Source organism: Aulonocara stuartgranti (assembly GCF_965226115.1).
Source record: "Aulonocara stuartgranti genome assembly, chromosome: 11".
NCBI lineage: Eukaryota > Metazoa > Chordata > Actinopteri > Cichliformes > Cichlidae > Aulonocara > Aulonocara stuartgranti.
In genome coordinates this window covers 5832566-5850532 of record NC_138947.1, presented here as the reverse complement: position 1 = coordinate 5850532, position 17967 = coordinate 5832566, and the positions used below count along the sequence as shown (strand labels likewise).

Below are 17967 nucleotides of genomic sequence, written 5' to 3'. Positions count from 1 at the left end.
GAGATATCTTGCAGAGGGATGCAGCAGTCTCAAAATTGCAAAGCTTCTGAAGCGTAATCATCGAACAATCAAGCGTTTCATTCAAAATAGTCAACAGGGTCGCAAGAAGCATGTGGAAAAACCAAGGCGCAAAATAACTGCCCATGAACTGAGAAAAGTCAAGCGTGCAGCTGCCAAGATGCCACCAGTTTGGCCATATTTCAGAGCTGCAACATCACTGGAGTGCCCAAAAGCACAAGGTGTGCAATACTCAGAGACATGGCCAAGGTAAGAAAGGCTGAAAGACGACCACCACTGAACAAGACACACAAGCTGAAACATCAAGACTGGGCCAAGAAATATCTCAAGACTGATTTTTCTAAGGTTTTATGGACTGATGAAATGAGAGTGAGTCTTGATGGGCCAGATGGATGGGCCCGTGGCTGGATTGGTAAAGGGCAGAGAGCTCCAGTCTGACAGAGACGCCAGCAAGGTGGAGGTGGAGTACTGGTTTGGGCTGGTATCATCAAAGATGAGCTTGTGGGGCCTTTTCGGGTTGAGGATGGAGTCGAGCTCAACTCCCAGTCCTACTGCCAGTTTCTGGAAGACACCTTCTTCAAGCAGTGGTACAGGAAGAAGTCTGCATCCTTCAAGAAAAACACGATTTTCATGCAGGACAATGCTCCATCACACGCGTCCAAGTACTCCACAGCGTGGCTGGCAAGAAAGGGTATAAAAGAAGAAAAACTAATGACATGGCCACCTTGTTCACCTGATCTGAACCACATTGAGAACCTGTGGTCCATCATCAAATGTGAGATTTACAAGGAGGGAAAACAGTACACCTCTCTGAACAGTGTCTGGGAGGCTGTGGTTGCTGCTGCACGCAATGTTGATGGTGAACAGATCAAAACACTGACAGAATCCATGGATGGCAGGCTTTTGAGTGTCCTTGCAAAGAAAGGTGGCTATATTGGTCGCTGATTTGTTTTTGTTTTGTTTTTGAATGTCAGAAATGTATATTTGTGAATGTGAAGATGTTATATTGGTTTCACTGGTAAAAATAAATAATTGAAATGGGTATATATTTGTTTTTTGTTAAGTTGCCTAATAATTATGCACAGTAATAGTCACCTGCACACACAGATATCCCCCTAAAATAGCTAAAACTAAAAACTACTTCCAAAAACATTCAGCTTTGATATTAATGAGTTTTTTGGGTTCATTGAGAACATGGTTGTTGTTCAATAATAAAATTATTCCTCAAAAATACAACTTGCCTAATAATTCTGCACTCCCTGTATTTTTACATGCTGTGAAGCCATTTTTTGGAGCATTTCAAGTTGCTATACATCAATACAACCATTATAGCCCAAATTTTAATAATATGTATGCATTAAGTGCATAGTAATTACATAAATTGCAAAAAAGTGCAATAAACTACAAAAAAATTAAATCGTTTTTGATTTTTAACATATATTTAGAGAAATTTAAGAGGCTTATCCCTCAAAACTGTAAATACAAAAAAGTTGCACAAACTAGTTTCCCACCAAAAGGAAATTTATTTTAAGTGTCTTCATAGTTTTATTTTTGAGATACACCAATTTTCATATACTACAGGAAAAACGAAAAAATATATTATAGTGCAAATTTGCAAAATAACAGCATATGCATCAAAATAAACTATTTCCAGCATTGCAATATGAGTCCTCAGCATCCCAGAAACGACACAGAAAGTCATAAAGTCAAACATAACTTTTAAAAACACAAAAATAGGCTCATAAGGCCACGATGGTTAAAAACTACATTTCCGCAAAATGACGTCACTTCCGGTTTCGGGCAGGTCATGCGGTCATGTGATAGTTCACGCTGATGGAGTAGGAAGTGTTACGAACAGCTGATCGGATCGGCAAAGCGTGTTTCTGGAATATTATATTTTTGTTGCTGCAAGTGCTTTTTAATGCAGTTTTTACAAAGCTATATATGGAAGAAAACTGTGACCTAGGACAAGCTGATGGCATAAGATGTAAGTACAACTCCTCTGGTTTCATATGCAAAAAAAATTATTGCGCTAGCTTACGTGGTTGCAGTGCTACCGGGATTTAAAAATAGTTACGCAAAATGGAGCGTGTCCACTCTGACCGGTTTTAAAGGGTTAATTGGCCCACAAGTAATTTTATAAATAGAATAGAATATGGCCCGCACTTCAACTTTTGCTTGAGTGTATTGCACTTCTTAGTTTTAACACCAGGGGGAGCTGCTGTTGATCAAGGCAGTTGCTCCACCAAAAAGGACAATCACAGAAGAAATTTACCCCAAGTTACTAAAGATGGCAGAACCAAAGAAGCGAAAGGTAGAAAGTGAATGCAGAAAATTTCAGACACTGTGGGAGAGTGAATATTTTTTCAAAGAATTCAAGGGGAAGTGTGTCTGTTTGATCTGCACTGAAACTATAGCAGTTATGAAAGAGTATAATGTACGACGTCATTATGAAACCAAACATCAGGCCTATGCATCCTACACTGGTGCTGAGCGAGAGCAGAAATTAAAGCAAAGTGTAGCTCTCCTGCGGGGTCAGCAACAGTATTTTTTTCGTGCTCAAAAGGTCCAGGAAAAGACTACAATAGCCAGATATGAGGTCGCCCAACTCATCATTTATTGCGGGGAGTGGACGACAGCACGAGCGCTTTAGGTGAGTAAAAAATATATTCCACAGTACCCGTGTGTTAATCTGCAGGTACACATGCTTCAAATATCAATAATGCGCATCAATTCTGTCACTACCCTGCTTTTGCGCACCACTTTTTTAAATGCGTTTTTCTCGTTAACACACAGAGTACACACCGCTGTGCACAGTGCACGCACACGCGAAGTCAGCTGATCTCATCCTTGATCAAGTGACATTTGTCTGTATTTTTGCCACGAGTGGCAATCAGCACCGCAGCTGGATGGCCAGATTTACATACCCAGCACAGCTGATACTCACAGAATAATTTACTAAAATTATATGGACTCCTGTTATTAAGTCCAGTTCAGTCTGTTAATGTTGATAACGGTTTCAAACGAACGTTAATAGGTGTGTTGCTAAGACTAATAACTTAAATAACAAACTTGAAATGTACCCGTCCCATTTTCCCCTTTATTGTTTTTTCTCTGTGCTGTAAATCTTCTGTCTAAGAAGAAATCTGAGGCTGCTGTTATGAGAATGAGCTACCAAAGCTTTTTCTGAATAAATCAATAAAGATCCATTTATGGAAAGCTGTGATGAAGGCAGTTTTGTCTTTAATTATATTCAACAATATAACATATTTGACCACTTTTAAGTGATTTTTCTAACTTTAATACACTAAAGTTAAGGTTATATTTCTAGTAAGTGGCCCAGCCCCTCCTATATTTTTATGTTTGTGGCCCTCAGTGAAAAAGTTTGGACACTCCTGCATTACATTGTCCACACCATACCAAGATGGCGCCGCGTATGGATGCCCTGGTACTTCAGTGCGTTACTTCTGTTTTGTTTTTGTGCATAACTTGTGTGTCTGGGCACTCCTCTGGATATTCTTACACCAGGGAAGAGCTTCTTAACTACAGGACTACAACACCTGTGGATTTAATTCCAATTTTTGTCGCATCTGCGGCAAATTTACTACAGACCTTGATCAGGAAAGTGAGACGCCGAAGGAAAGCGAGCTGGCAAACTCGTGCGTCTGAGGAGACGCGGACTGCGAACTGCTCTTCCTGGGATCTTTATATGGGGCGACCGTGGCTCAGGGGGTTGGGAATCGCATCTGTAACCGGAAGGTCGCCGGTTCGATCCCTGGGCTCTTTGTCCTGGTCGTTGTGTCCTTGGGCAAGACACTTTACCCTACTTGCCCACTGGTGTTGGCCAGAGGGGCCGATGGCGCGATATGGCAGCCTCGCTTCTGTCAGTCTGCCCCAGGGCAGCTGTGGATACAACCGTAGCTTGCCTCCACCAGTGTATGAATGTGAGAGTGAATGAATAGTGGTATTGTAAAGCGCTTTGGGTGCCTTGAAAAGCGCTATATAAATCCAATCCATTATTATTATTAAAAAAGCCAATCTGAGCCAAGAGCTTCCCAAATACAAGCAGTATATTAAATGCCCGACCAGAGAGGAGAGGACATTGGACCACTGTTACAGCACGATCAGCAGGGCCTATTGCGCGGTGCCCCGCGCTTCACTCGGACTTTCTGACCACGTCATGATCCACCTGATCCCCGCATACAGACAGAGGCTGAAGCTCTCCAAACCTGTCGTGAGGACTAAAAAACTGTGGAGCAACGAGGCTGTGGAGGAGCTTCGCACGTGTTTGGAGTCTATAGACTGGGACACAATGAATAATAATGGATTGGATTTATATAGCGCTTTTCAAGGCACCCAAAGCGCTTTACAATGCCACTATTCATTCACTCTCACATTCACACACTGGTGGAGGCAAGCTACAGTTGTAGCCACAGCTGCCCTGGGGCAGACTGACAGAAGCGAGGCTGCCATGGACCTACTGGCCAGCACCAGTAGGCGGTAGGGTAAAGTGTCTTGCCCAAGGACACAACGACCAGGACAGAGAGCCCGGGGATCAAACCAGCGACCTTCCAGTTCCCAACCCCCTAAGCCACGGTCGACCCCTGAAGGTTGCTTCTAACAGCTTGGATGAGTTTATGGACACTGTCACTATATCCACTTCTGTGAGGACAGCATTGTGCCATCATGCACCAGGGTGAGTTATAACAATGACAAACCCTGGTTTACTCCTAAGCTCAAAAAGCTGTGGCTGGAAAAGACAAAAGAGTTCAGAAGTGGAGACAGAGACTGCTACAGAGAGGCCAAGTACAGGTTCACTAAAGAAGTGGACATTGCTAAACATCAGCACTCTGAGAAGATGCAGCAGCAGATCTCAGAGAATGACTCGGCCTCTGTGTGGAAAAGTTTTGGGAATATCACCAACTACAATCCTAAAACCCCCCACTGACTTGCTCTTAGCCAACACCCTTAACGACTTTTACTGCCGTTTTGATGAGCCATCAAGCAGCCTTCACACCTCCAACGGCCCCAACAATAGAGACACTTTGGACACTCATTCCTCCACCTCTCCCCCCTCCATAGAGCCATCACCACCATCAAACACTTCACCTACAACACCCCCCTCCACACCCCACACCAAGGAGGATTTCACACCACCTCCTCCCACCACAACTCTTCATATTCATGAAGCAGATGTGAGGAAGCAGTTTAAGAGTCTGAATGCTCGAAAAGCTCCTGGACCAGATGGTGTGTCTCCTGCCACCCTCAGACACTGTGCAAATGAGCTGGCCCCAGTGTTTTCTGGCATTTTCAACTCCTCACTGCAGGCATGTCATGTGCCTGCCTGCTTCAAGTCCTCTATCATAATCCCTGTCCCCAAGAAACCAAGGATCACTGGACTAAATGACTACAGACCTGTGGCTCTGACATCTGTGGTCATGAAGTCATTTGAGCGCCTGGTTCTCTGTGGACCCAGTCTGTTTGACCTGCTCCCCTCAGGCAGGAGGCTCCGGTCCATTCGCACCAGAACCTCTCGCCATAAGAACAGTTTCTTCCCCTCTGCTGTCGGACACATGAACAATAACCGTATGACTGTTCCCACCACTAACACATGACCCTACACTGTGTTCAAAGCATCATTCCATGTTTGGCACTGATCACCACCTGCACTCATGTATAAATCTATCTACTTAGCACTTTTAATTTTAATTTTTATGTTTATTTAAGCGTCATCTGACAGTATATTTTGCACTAAGTACCACAGCAATTTCCTAATGTTGTAAACCTGTTCAACATTTGGCAATAAACCCATTCTGAGTCTGACCTCTCTTATGTCTGATGTCTGGATTGTATTCTTGAACAAGCAAAGCCCATCTTATCAATCTCTGGTTGTGGTTGTATATGCACTCCAGAAATACCAAAGGGTTATGGTCGGTATACACCATAACAGGAGTTGCGGTGGATCTTACGTAAACATCAAAATGGTTAACGTTTCTTTCTCAATGGTGGAGTAGTTAAGTTGGTGAGGCTTGAACTTAGCTGAGAAGTAGGCAACTTGGTGACTGATGCCATCTGCTCCATCGTGTAGCAGTACTGCTACACGTTGAAGGCCTTGCTGAAACCTGGAGCCAGTATAGGGGCACTGCAAAGGAGAGACTTGGCACAGTTAAATACATGTTGACACTGCATTTGTACTGCACAAATGACTTATAGGAGCCACTACTGTTGACAAATTCTGGCAGAAACTGCTATAGTAGCCCACTAGACCCAAGAATCACCTGAGCTCTCGTATTGTGGTGGGCATTTAATTTATTTTGCCTGAAATGCCAGAATCTCAGGTTAAACCTCACAAAATTTCAGCAACCACCAAACAGCTATATGTCGTCTTTCTCACCCGACGGCACAGACAGCTCACTGATTCTGATGTTTCGGTGGGTCTGTGCTTTGTGTTTAGAGAGTGAGCTTTATTTTTTGAGGTGAACAGGCTAAAGAGAAACCTAAACTGAGAAAACTAACCTGAAACCTACATGCAGTGGAAACACAGGGCGATAACACAGACCAGTAACAGGCAGGAGAAAACACAGGGCTTATATACTCACAGGAGCAATCAGGGAATGGGATACAGGAGAGCAACACAGCTGGGAGAAATCAGAGCTGATGAGACAGGGGAAACGTAAACTGAACACACTGACATTTGACAAGGTAGCTTCAAAGTAAAATAGGAAAACAACAGGTATGCACAGACACAAACTTAACACAAGATATGTCAACAGGGAGGGAACACAAAGATGTGGGACCAGGGCAGGCACAGAGACACAGAACAAAAGGAGCTCGAAATACAAAACAGAAACAAAACCTGAGAGCAAGAAATTCCCAACAAGAATGAATCTAAAACACAAGATAATAATCAAAACCAAAACCAATGAGTCCACAGACTCAGGACCATGACAAAAGCAATAATAAGAATTAACTTTGACTCGGCTGTTGCTGAGAACTTTTGTAAGTTAAAACATCAAAGAACAGTCAATTAAAATATTTACACTTAAAGTTAACATCTGAAAACTGGAGAAGTGGAGAACAAAAGAACGGCAGGACTTGATACTGTCAATGAGAGATGAACAGTATCTGAAATATATGTTCTTAAGAAGTGGGGGAAAATGCAGTTAAGACCTGAAATAGGACCTGAGAGATGCATCTGGCCCTTCAGTTGATCCACTGACCATTCACTGAAATCTCATAAAAATGGTTTTCAGGGAAGTGTGGTTGTCAGTATCAAGAAGCCATTCTTAAGGAATGGAAGTATACGGAGGAGGTGAGTATAGAAGTAGATCAGTGAGTTTCTACAGCCATGATGGAAGGTTGGGTTGTTTTGTTTTTTTGTTGTTGTTTTGTGGTGTTGGTAATAATACTTTTTTTTCTTTTACTGTTTCACAAAGGGCTAAAAAGTCATTGAAAATTTTTGAAAAATGTATTCAAGCAATTTGGCAGGACAAAGCAAAAGCAGAATTAAAAACAAGAATAATCACAAAAGAATAATGAAATCACATCAGTTATACTATGTAATTAACCTACTCTGATTTTGTTCTTATCTTTGGTAAGAGTATGAGTACACTTTGGCCACAGATGTCCTTATCTCTGTGTCTGTGCTAATGGAAAGGATCTAACAGGGAAGCAGGGTGCATTGAATATTCAATCCTTCAGGAGTACAGAGAGACCCCAAACCTTCTTAATATTGGGAGAAGCAGCAAGAAGCTTGGAAAGCTGCAATTCAGCCAGGGGTCTCTTTACCCCAAGTTACTCGACAAGCATTACTTCATGTTATAGTGTTATTTGTCATCATAGTGATTAGTTTACCAGACCGATTACCTACAGACTATTTACTGGCATTCAAATAGTAAATTCAGCCCCACAATTTGAAAACAATTTTATTGCAACGATACAAATTCCTCAAACATCAACAATGAACATGGCTCCCCTCCCTCCTTTTCCTCCCCATCCCTGGCTACCTCCCTCCTCCACCACACTCACCCACACAGGTAGGGCCTTGGGCTGCGGGTGTGTCACCAGGGTGCAGGGGAGACATCCCCCCCCCCCCTCTGTCCCCTTCTGGCCACCTGTGCCTCAATTTTATCTCACAACTTAGACATCCACATTACTTACACTCTCATAACACACACATATATATATAGGGCCTTGAGGGTGGGCACGTTAACGGCGTCCAGTGGACGGTCTGTGTACTCAAACCTACCTCTGGCGCTGGTGCCCACCTCTCAATTTTAAATCCATGTAGACATTGAGGGTTCTCGGGAGGGGCCGTGCTAACACCTGCTGCTCTCTGGCAGCAGCACCATGCTCTCCCTTGTTTTAAATGCACTTTAGAACAACACGCAGCAACACTACACATGAGCGGGAGGAGGGAGGTATGGGGTCTTCACACACCCCCGTTCTCTGCTAGCCATCGGGGCGGGGGGGCTGGGAGGAGATGTTGGCTGTCCGATTGGCCTCCCTGCTGCTGCGGAGCCTGGGACGGTCTGCTTGCCTCCACCCCGAGGGGAAGGGTAACATCTCTTGGGTCTGGGTTCTGTTTCCCCCTCTGGGGGCGAGGGTACCTGGACCCGGGGTATAGAGTATGTTTGGGGAGTGTGATTGTGTGTACATGTCCATTTATGTCAATCCTTACGTTGGGTGAGTGCTGAGTGTTTGTATATGTGTGCATGAGGGTGGGAATGCATGTTTGTGTCTGTGTGTGCCTGTTTGTCTGTGTCTATATGTCAGGTCAGGTCTTAGACTCCACCTCTCTGGGAACTCCCAGGCCCTCCAAGGCCTATCTCCCCTCACCACACTCCCTGCCGGTGACTGATGCCCTCAGGGGTCGGTGCATTGGTGGTTCTTGGTGTCCGGGGCTGGGCGCTCAGGTATGTACGAGCTCACTCCCGGTGGCTACCTGGCGGGGCCTGGCGCCTGTTGCTCAGTCAGGCCTCCTCCGGGGTGCGGGGGGCCCTCGGGCCTCCGGCCCGGTTCACTCTGGCACAGCTGGCTGCCGGCAGAGCCGGCGGGCACGCCGGTGCAGCCCCCTCTAGCTTCTGCTCGGTGGCTACTGGGTGACACCTTGTCTGGGGATCCTCAGCCCTTCCCATGAGGGTGGCACGGATGCCCCTCCGGTGGTCCTCCTTGGGTTCTCGCACTCTGGGGCCTCTGGATGTCTGGGGCCTGGATCTCCTCCATGCCTGCTTCATGCCCTGGGGGACGGGGCTATGGCTCTCTACATCCTCTTGCAGACCATTACATGTGGAAACCATTTGAATACAAGCGTGTTGATCCACATAGGTGTGCACACGGGTGTTCACTGTTCATAGACCTAAATTACACCTTTCTTGGCTGCTACTTCAAAGCACATTGTGCGCTGTCTGTCCTGCGTACTGCACAACAACATTGAATATTTAGTATTTACTGCTGTTTACACTTAGCTAGATTAATGCGATGGTGTTGTGTTTAGCATGTTGCTTTGGGTTTTTTTTGCTTGTTTTCTATTCTTTTTCTCTCAACAGGTGATCCAGGAGATTTTTTTTTCTCCCCCCTTTCTCGCTGTCCCTCTCCCCTTCTGTTTTTCTTTTCCTTCCTCTTTCTTTCTCCCTTTCCTATCCCTCACTCATGTCTGTCCCGTCTGTAACAACTGAAAATAAAATAAAATAAATAATAAAAACAAAGGTCGATCAAATGGACCAATACGGCAATGCCACGATGATCCATTTGGCAAAATAAGTCTTTGTTGGTCTTCAGACAACAATTCTGATGGCTAAAGAACCAAATGGGACAGGCAAAACAAAACAAAAAACAAAAAAACAAAAAACAATGAACATGGCTGAATATAATAACCTTTTTGTGTTTACTGTCAACTATTTCTTTTAATTTATATAATACATTAATAAAGGGGACAATATTAAATAACAGCAACATATCATCATCTCTTTGATAATATGGCAAAGTTTAAGGCATATGTTTCATATACAGTGCCATGAAAAACTAATTTTCCCCTTTTGGCATTCCTTGGTTTTTTGCATATTTCCCACACTTAAATATTTTACACAATTAATTTTTAATTTTAGACAATGTACATCCCGCTATCAAGGTTCAAAGGACTGTTTTTAAATGAACTTGATTATCCACAAATGGAGAAAACTGAACAGTGGTGAAACTTCCCAGGCATGGCTGGCCTACCGAAATTACTCCAAAAGTGCATTGTCCCAATATGTCCCAAGGAGAGAACCACTACTCACTACTCACAATACACCACATTTGCTACAAAAAATGTTAATCCCCAAAACCTTAAATATCATTTGGACTAATGAGTTAAAAGTTTCTCCTTTGGTATCTGAATGACTTTTTGTATTTTAAAATTGGAAAAAAAAAAATTTGTCTAAAAATTTCAAAAATCCTGAAGGAGAATATCTGGCCATCAATTTCTGTCCTGAATCTTAAGCACACTTGGGTTACAAAGCTGAGCAGTGATCCAAAACACACCTAGTTCCTCTAAGTTTCTCTGTTTTCCTCATTCTCTTGTTTCTTGGGTTGAATCTTCCACTGCAGTTTGAAATCAGTCAATCCTTGATTTGTTAGCTTGGCTCCTAGCTGTGACAGAATAGAAAGATAAGTAGGTGGTTTCATCATTTTATTGAAGCTGTCTGTCAGTATATTTATCCATTGCTTTTTCTTTGTAGTTTGTTTGCTTTACTTTAAAATTTTCCAGAAGCAAAAACAAAACTTTTACCTGTTGGAGTATCTGGACATTAATTGCAGAGTCAGTTAAGTCAACATCAGTCAAAAACTTAGTCTTCACTGTCGTCCTCAACTTTGCCACTTAGCAGGAAACATGTAACCAAAAAATAAAAGTAAGTTTTGACAAACTGAGAAACAGGAGTTGTTGTTAGTCAGGGTATGTTTTTTTGTTTGTTTGTTTATTTGTTTTGTGTGTGTTATTGAACATTTACCTTGATGGCAAATGAAAACATATTTTATTGTACATATGTCGTCATCCCACTTGTGGAGGTTATTCTCCACCACACAATGCTGGTTACCTAGATAATTGTCTGGTTTGGAACTTTTCCAGTTTTCCAAGGAGCTCTGACTCTTGTCAGACCAGGTCCATGGCACTCTGTACAGACCGATCCAAATGGCATCATTGTTTGGTTTTAATGAACTGACCTCAGCGTTCTCTTCACTGTTTTCGATCACTGCCAAGTCCATGCTGAGTTTTATGCAGTATTCTCGAGCAGAGGGCCATGTTTTTGTAATAGAGATGTACATGTAATTTTTCTTGTTTTGCTGTGTAACTGCAGCAGATAGAAAATAAGCCAGTAAGCGGGAAAGAAAGTGTTTAAGCATTCAAGTAATCACGGCAGATGACAGATGATTCTGAATTTATTATGGATATCAAATAGTTAACATTGTAAATGAAAGAGTAAAAAATTTGGATAATCAATTTAATGTTTTCAAATCACTACTCAAACTTTTTGAGTTAGGGGTTTTCTTATATTTTATACAACAAATCTTCAGTGATGTTTTCTGTGAAATCTACTAGTAAAAAATGCAGGTTAAGTCATTAGTGAGGTCAGAAACCCATGAATGAAAATATTTTCTTACCATTGTAGCAAACGAAACTTGTGCTTGCGCCACAGTTTTTATCGTACCACTTTCCTTCAAGACCCATTATTACACAAGTTTCATTTCCATCATAATTATCTGGATTGGTATAGTACCAGTTGTTGTAAACAGTTTTGCTCGTTTCACCAGTTACTGCCCATCTCCAGGAGTTGGTGTCATTGCCTAGCGTATTCTTCCAGGACTTGGGATCATCCTGCAGTCCAATCCATGCCCAGTCGTAGGAAAAAGTTGAATTTAGCCTGCTTATATCATCCATGTTTTCGAAGGTGGCCAGGTCTGTGTACTTCTCTCTGCAGTATTGTTGAGCGTCGTTCCAGCTCATTTTTTTGTCAACGTAGTAGTACTTACGAGGAGGGAACTTTGAGCAAGAGCAGAGACTAAACCCTAACATTGGTAATAGATAGTATAAGTAGTATTAAGTTAATTATTTGTATAATACACACAAGAAAAGGATAAACAAACATTAAAGAGCCCTTAGTGCGATCTTTGTAACTACATTTACAGGCTACACAGGGGTACCAGTCTACTAATATAAAAACAAGGAGGCCAGTAATGTTGCAGTAATGCCCAAATATTATAAGATCAATATTGAATTCAATATTTGCCATTGAATTGCCATATCCTAGCATATTTTACTTTGTTGCTGGGGTCATAACTGCTGGATTTCTTGAAGATGAAACAATAATTCAGGTTTATTTCAACCATGGCATATTTTCCTATTTAGTCAGAAAGCTAACATTCAGTTTTAGAATTTAGCAACTCAGCACTGAGTTGCTCCTGCAGACTTGATTTTGGTCTCTTTTATGGATTCCAGTTCAAATAACAATGGCCAACACTGTAACACTGTGAGGAATCATGAAATCGTTTTTCACCAGTATATGTCCTTCTGTGTATATAAGCATATATTGGAATGCTTTCTTGCATTTACACAATATCTCTTCATAACCTTCAGCTGATCCAAAATGCTGAAGCAAGGGTAGTGACAAGGACTATAAAAAGAGACAATGTTTCCCCCATATGGGCTTAATTGACGTGCAAGCTAAATTGAAAATAGTTTTTATTTTTAGTTGCATGAAAGCACTTCAACAAGCCACTTTTCTCTGTTGGTAGCTGAATAACTTAAGTCACATTTTAAATTTAATGTAAGTTCCCCATAAAAGTAATGTTACTCAACTCGTGGTTATGTGTGCTCTGCTGGTCTCCATTGAAACAGACACATGGAGGAGAGCAGATGCTCATAAAATACTAGAAGAGAGACGTAAAGTTCTTGTTCATGAAAACTTATGAGTGAAAGTTGAGGCAGTGTCTGCATGGGAGTAGCTTATGTTATGCACAGAGTCAAAATTATAGCTTTAGATTTGTATATTAAATTTTGAGGAATAGAGATCATTTGTAGGGGTTCATTCAATGCCTCTTGCACTTCCTCAAAGTTTTAATAAAATGAAACATAAGATTTTTTTGACACACTGTTTTTGAGGTAATGGAAAATGTCCTGCTAAGGCTTCTTTTTCAACTTTACAATTCAAATCACACATTTCCATTATGCAAATATGGGGATCTTACCAAAGAGAAGGAGAGTCAGTTTTGGGAAACAACCCATTTCTGATTTCACTGGAGAGAGGAGGAATATAGGTCAACACAAATAAAAACAAAAAACAAACAAAAAAACCCAACAACTTTAAAGCCACTTTTCATTATATCTGTTCCCGGTTTTCTCTGATGTGTTAATCCACAAAAGAATGACATAGCATGCTTTTGAGAATGAGAATAAAGTCAGAAAATAATGACTTTAAAAGTTTTCTTCGGGAATATATAAAAAAGAACATAATATGAGAACACACTACATTACTTACTTAAATAGTAAGAAATAAATGTTTAAAAATTACAGTAAAAGTTGTTCTAACAGTCTTATTGCCCAGACAAATAATTTATTTACTTATTTTACTCTAGACAAAAGAAAAAGAACAGAATTTCTATAGTAGCTTGTGGAAAAAAATAGAAACTTTCCTGTCATTTAATTGTTTATCTATTACTTCATTATGTCGATTACGTTAAAGAGTCCAAAATTTAAACCTTCTGTCACATTTTTGAAAGATGTCAGTTAGGCTGGATTGGAGCTTCTGGCCCCCACGCCTTACACGTCTTACACGTCTGCCTTAGCCTCACAGACAGGTTTTTGGGGGGGGTTTTTGGAAAAAAAAAAACCCTCATCAATACAATGCAAACTTACACTGATCAGTCACAACATTAAAACTAATGAAAGGTTGCATGATTAAGACTGATCTTGCTCTCTGTGTAGAAAATTGGTGTGGCAGGGATAATGGTTGAAGTAGCTGCCACACCAATTTTCTACACAGAGAGCAAGATCAGTCTTTTTTTTTTTTTTTTTTCTAAATGACATCAGAAACAGCAGTATGCGACATTACGTGATGGCAGAGCTTCAGTTCATCCTTTGTCTTTTTTTTTTTTTTTTTTTTTTTTTTAATAAATAGGACAGGGGGAATGAATGAGAGAGAGAGGGGGAGAGAAAGAAAGAAAACCAAAGGGGAGAAGAGACGGTGAGAAGGGGGGGAAGAGAGACAAAAAAAAAAAAAAAACTCCTGGGTCACCTGTATGGAGAAAAAAAACAAACAAACAAACAAACAAACAAACAAAAACAAACAGAGGAGACAGCAAACAACAAAGAGCAACATAATAATAGAGAAAACAAAGCACCATCACAATAAACTAGCTAGTCATAGATATCAGTATTTACTAAGTAATAAACGATATTGTGCAGCACGCAAGATAGACAGCGCACAGTGTGCTTTGAGGCAGCAGCCAAGAAAGCTTTAGTCCGCGTCTGTGAATACCCATGTGTGCATACCTGTGTGGATCAGCATGCTTGCATTCCAAAGGTTTCTCCATGTAATGATCTGCTAGGGAGTGTGGGGGGGCCACAGCCCCGTCCTCCAGGGTGTGAAGCGGGTATGGAGGAGATCAAAACTCCAGACATCCAGAGGCCCCCAGAACACAAGAGACCATGGAAGACCAACAGAGGGGCAGCCGCGCCACTGTCCCAGTAAGAGCTGAGGAGAGTCCCAGATGAGGGCTCGCCCAGCAGCCACGGAGCAGAAGTCAGGGGGAGTTGCAGTGACGCGCCCGTGAGCTCCGCCGGCCCCCAGCTGCGCCTGAGTGACCGAGCCCTAGGCCGAGAGGCCGGGGGCACCCCACCTCCAAAGGGGCCCGAGCGAGCCCCAGGCCCCAGGCCCCGACAAGCGGCCGCCAAGGAGTGAGCCGGTGTGTACCCGGACGCCCACCCCCAGACACAAAGAACCACCAACACACCGACACCTGAGGGAGTCCGCCACCGGCAGGGGAAGTGGTGGTGGGTGGAGATAGGCCTCCAAACCTTGGAGGGCCTGAGGTGTCCCCAGAGCAAGATCAGTCTTAATCATGCAACCTTTCATTAGTTTTAATGTTGTGACTGATCAGTGTAAGTTTGTATTGTATGGATGAGGGTTTTTTTTCAATAGAAATAACAGAAAATAGTGAAAATTTGGAAATTAGAATTCCCAAATCATGTCTTCAAGACAGTCCAGACCCCAGATTTATTCACCCTAACAGCCGTTATTTTTGTATTTTTGGGAGTTTGACGAAATGATCTTTCTTTTTTATCTGTTTATTATTAGTCAATATATAACTAAAAAGAGACAACCACTGTTCATTTATTAACATATAGTATATGCAATAGAATAAGTGCATATTGTTCTATCTATAATTTAGGCAAAAAAAAAAGGCACAATAACAAAATCTAAATGTTTTGAAACACTCAAATTCTGGAAATATAAAGATATACTTACAAGTTTGGTCAAAACTGTTTTAAGGTTGAGTTCTGAATGCTCCACATATGAATACAGGCAATGAATTTACCACCCTTTAAATGGTTAGTCTTGGACCTTATTTTCATATGTAAATAATAAGACAAGTCCTCTAGGGGTGGTAACACACATCCAATAAGTCACTGTGACATACTTGACTGGAAGACCAAAAGTGATACTGTGTAAGAAGTAGATGCGCAGACTTGGATCATTTACCAAGTGCAGCAAGATGTTGGAGAGCTTCAATCACTGCGTGGTAGGAAATAGGATTGTCACAATACTAGAATTTCAAACCCCATGGTGGGAAAATATTCAATACCATTTTGAATACCATGGGGAAAATTTTGAGCCCATCCTGTAACAACAGAAGCAATGACAATGAAGTTAGATCACCAAAAAGTTAACTAAATAATTATTTAAGTTTTGAGGTTTCATTTTACATAATTGTATTAGAGATAGTGAAGCTGAAAAATATTTTAAAACCTGCTAATAAACAAATGGTATAACAACTTAAACAGTCTAAGGAGCTTGGAAAGAAAAGCGTCTGAGTTCTTTAAGTTGCTTGAAGACGTTTCACCTCTCATCTGAGAAACTTCTTCAGTTCTAAGGTCAAATGGTGGGGAGTCCCAGATTTAAGCCCTATGGGAGAGTCCCCCCAAGAGGGCCAATGGATCCCCTAATGGTCCTCTTTCTAATCACACAGGATGATTAGATTAATCTAATATGATTCCAGTAAGTTGTCATAATAAAAAAAGAATTAATTTATTAAGCAATACATAAAACCTGTTTCTCATTTGTATTCATTGTTAAATTTGAAGAAAAGGCTGTTGTGAACTAAAGCATCATCTGTTTGTTTGTTTTTTTCCCCCCTAAACGATCCAGTGTTTCTGCTGCCACTGCATTTGACTGTTTCACAAGAAGAGTGCCATGACAAACTGTAAATGTAAATGATGTGTAGTTGTGCCAGGAAAGTGTCCTTGATTTGCGATTTTTTTTTTTTATATCCTCTTTATTTACATCTTATTTACAGGGTCTATTACAGTAGTTCCCTCACATGTTTTACACGGGATTTATCAGCACATATTATCTATAATAAAGAACCGATCAAATTTAATAACTGATATAGCTCATTAGACTTTACATTCACTTTCATGCTCAACACAGTTTTATTTTATTTGTAAACTACACAAAAACAAAACATTTCAGAATAAATCGAAATCTGAAAAATATTTTGTTTCATGTAAATTTGTAAATTTTTTTGTAAAAATGATTTTGCAAATTCTACAATTCTGCAAGGATTAAATGTGTAATATGAATAAAATAAGTCCAAATACAGTGGAACCCCGACTTAGAAATACCCAATTTAATGAAAAATTCAAGTTACAAAGGCACTGAACTGCAATATTTCTGCCCGCGTTACGGCAAAATGCCCGTGTAATCAAATCCGCTGGCTCTGATTGGCTGAGCCTACAATGCCCACAATGCCTTCCGAATTATGTGACAACTCCTTGGCCTTCGTGATTGCGCTTCGCTGTTCCACTTGAACAAATATTGTTGTTCTAGTTAGCATTTAGCCTATAGCCTATCATTCAGCATCGCCTCACTCAAAACGCGCGATGGGTGCTTCGACTTACGAAAATTTTCGACTTACAAAAGACCCTCAGCAACAAATTAATTTCATAAGTCGGGGTTCCACTGTATAATATTTATCAAGGTGATGTTTAAATATGCATTTGGTGAAGTTGTAGTTTAGTTGGGAATGGTCAAAAGACTCCTATGAGTAGAAGATCAAGGGAACATTTAACCTTGCCTGAGATAATGTTATTCGGGCCCCACTCTGGAGCCAGGCCTGGGAAAGGTCAACTGATCACCACCTGGTGGTGAGTTGGATCAGGTGGCTGGGGAGCATGTTGGACAAACCTGGCATACCTAAATGTATAGTGAGGGTGTGCTAGGAACACCTAGCAGAGACCCTGATCAGCGAGATCTTCAACTCACAGAGCTTCAGTAGCATTCCGAGGGAGACTGGAGACATTGAGTCCAAATGAACCCCCAAACCAAATGGTGGACAGCAAAGGTGAATGGAGCCACCAGGCTGAAGAAGTGCTATCAGGCTTGGTTTTCCTGTGGGACTTCAGAGGCAGCTAGTACGTACTGACATGCCAAGCGGAATGCAGCTCAGGTAGTGGCTGAAGAAACAACTTGGTAGTTGGAGGAGTTCAGAAACGCCATGTCTAGCTCTGGGGGTGAGTTTCTCTGAGATATGGCCCCTGGGGTGGATGAGGTTAACCCTGAGTTCCTGAAGGGTCTGGATTTTCTAGGGCTGTCTTGATTGACATGCCTCTACAATGTTGAGATCAGGGGCAGTAAATCTGGATTGGCATCTTCTTATAGATGGTTCCTTATAGATGGTTTCCATCTATAAGAA

General features: G+C 41.6%; 1 protein-coding gene across 1 annotated transcript; it reads right to left on the bottom strand.

Annotated features, from left to right (window-relative positions):
* Positions 1–8041: 8041 nt before the first annotated feature.
* Positions 8042–15551, bottom strand: LOC309717286 (macrophage mannose receptor 1-like). The gene is made up of 6 exons (XM_082551725.1): positions 15522–15551; positions 13243–13290; positions 11659–12063; positions 11007–11348; positions 10787–10875; positions 8042–10647 (listed from the first exon to the last, which is right to left on the bottom strand). Exons 2-6 carry the CDS (start codon positions 13277–13279, stop codon positions 10549–10551), a joined length of 972 nt encoding a protein of 323 aa, XP_082407851.1. The 5' UTR covers positions 13280–13290; positions 15522–15551; the 3' UTR covers positions 8042–10548.
* Between the last annotated feature and the right edge of the window lie 2416 nt (positions 15552–17967).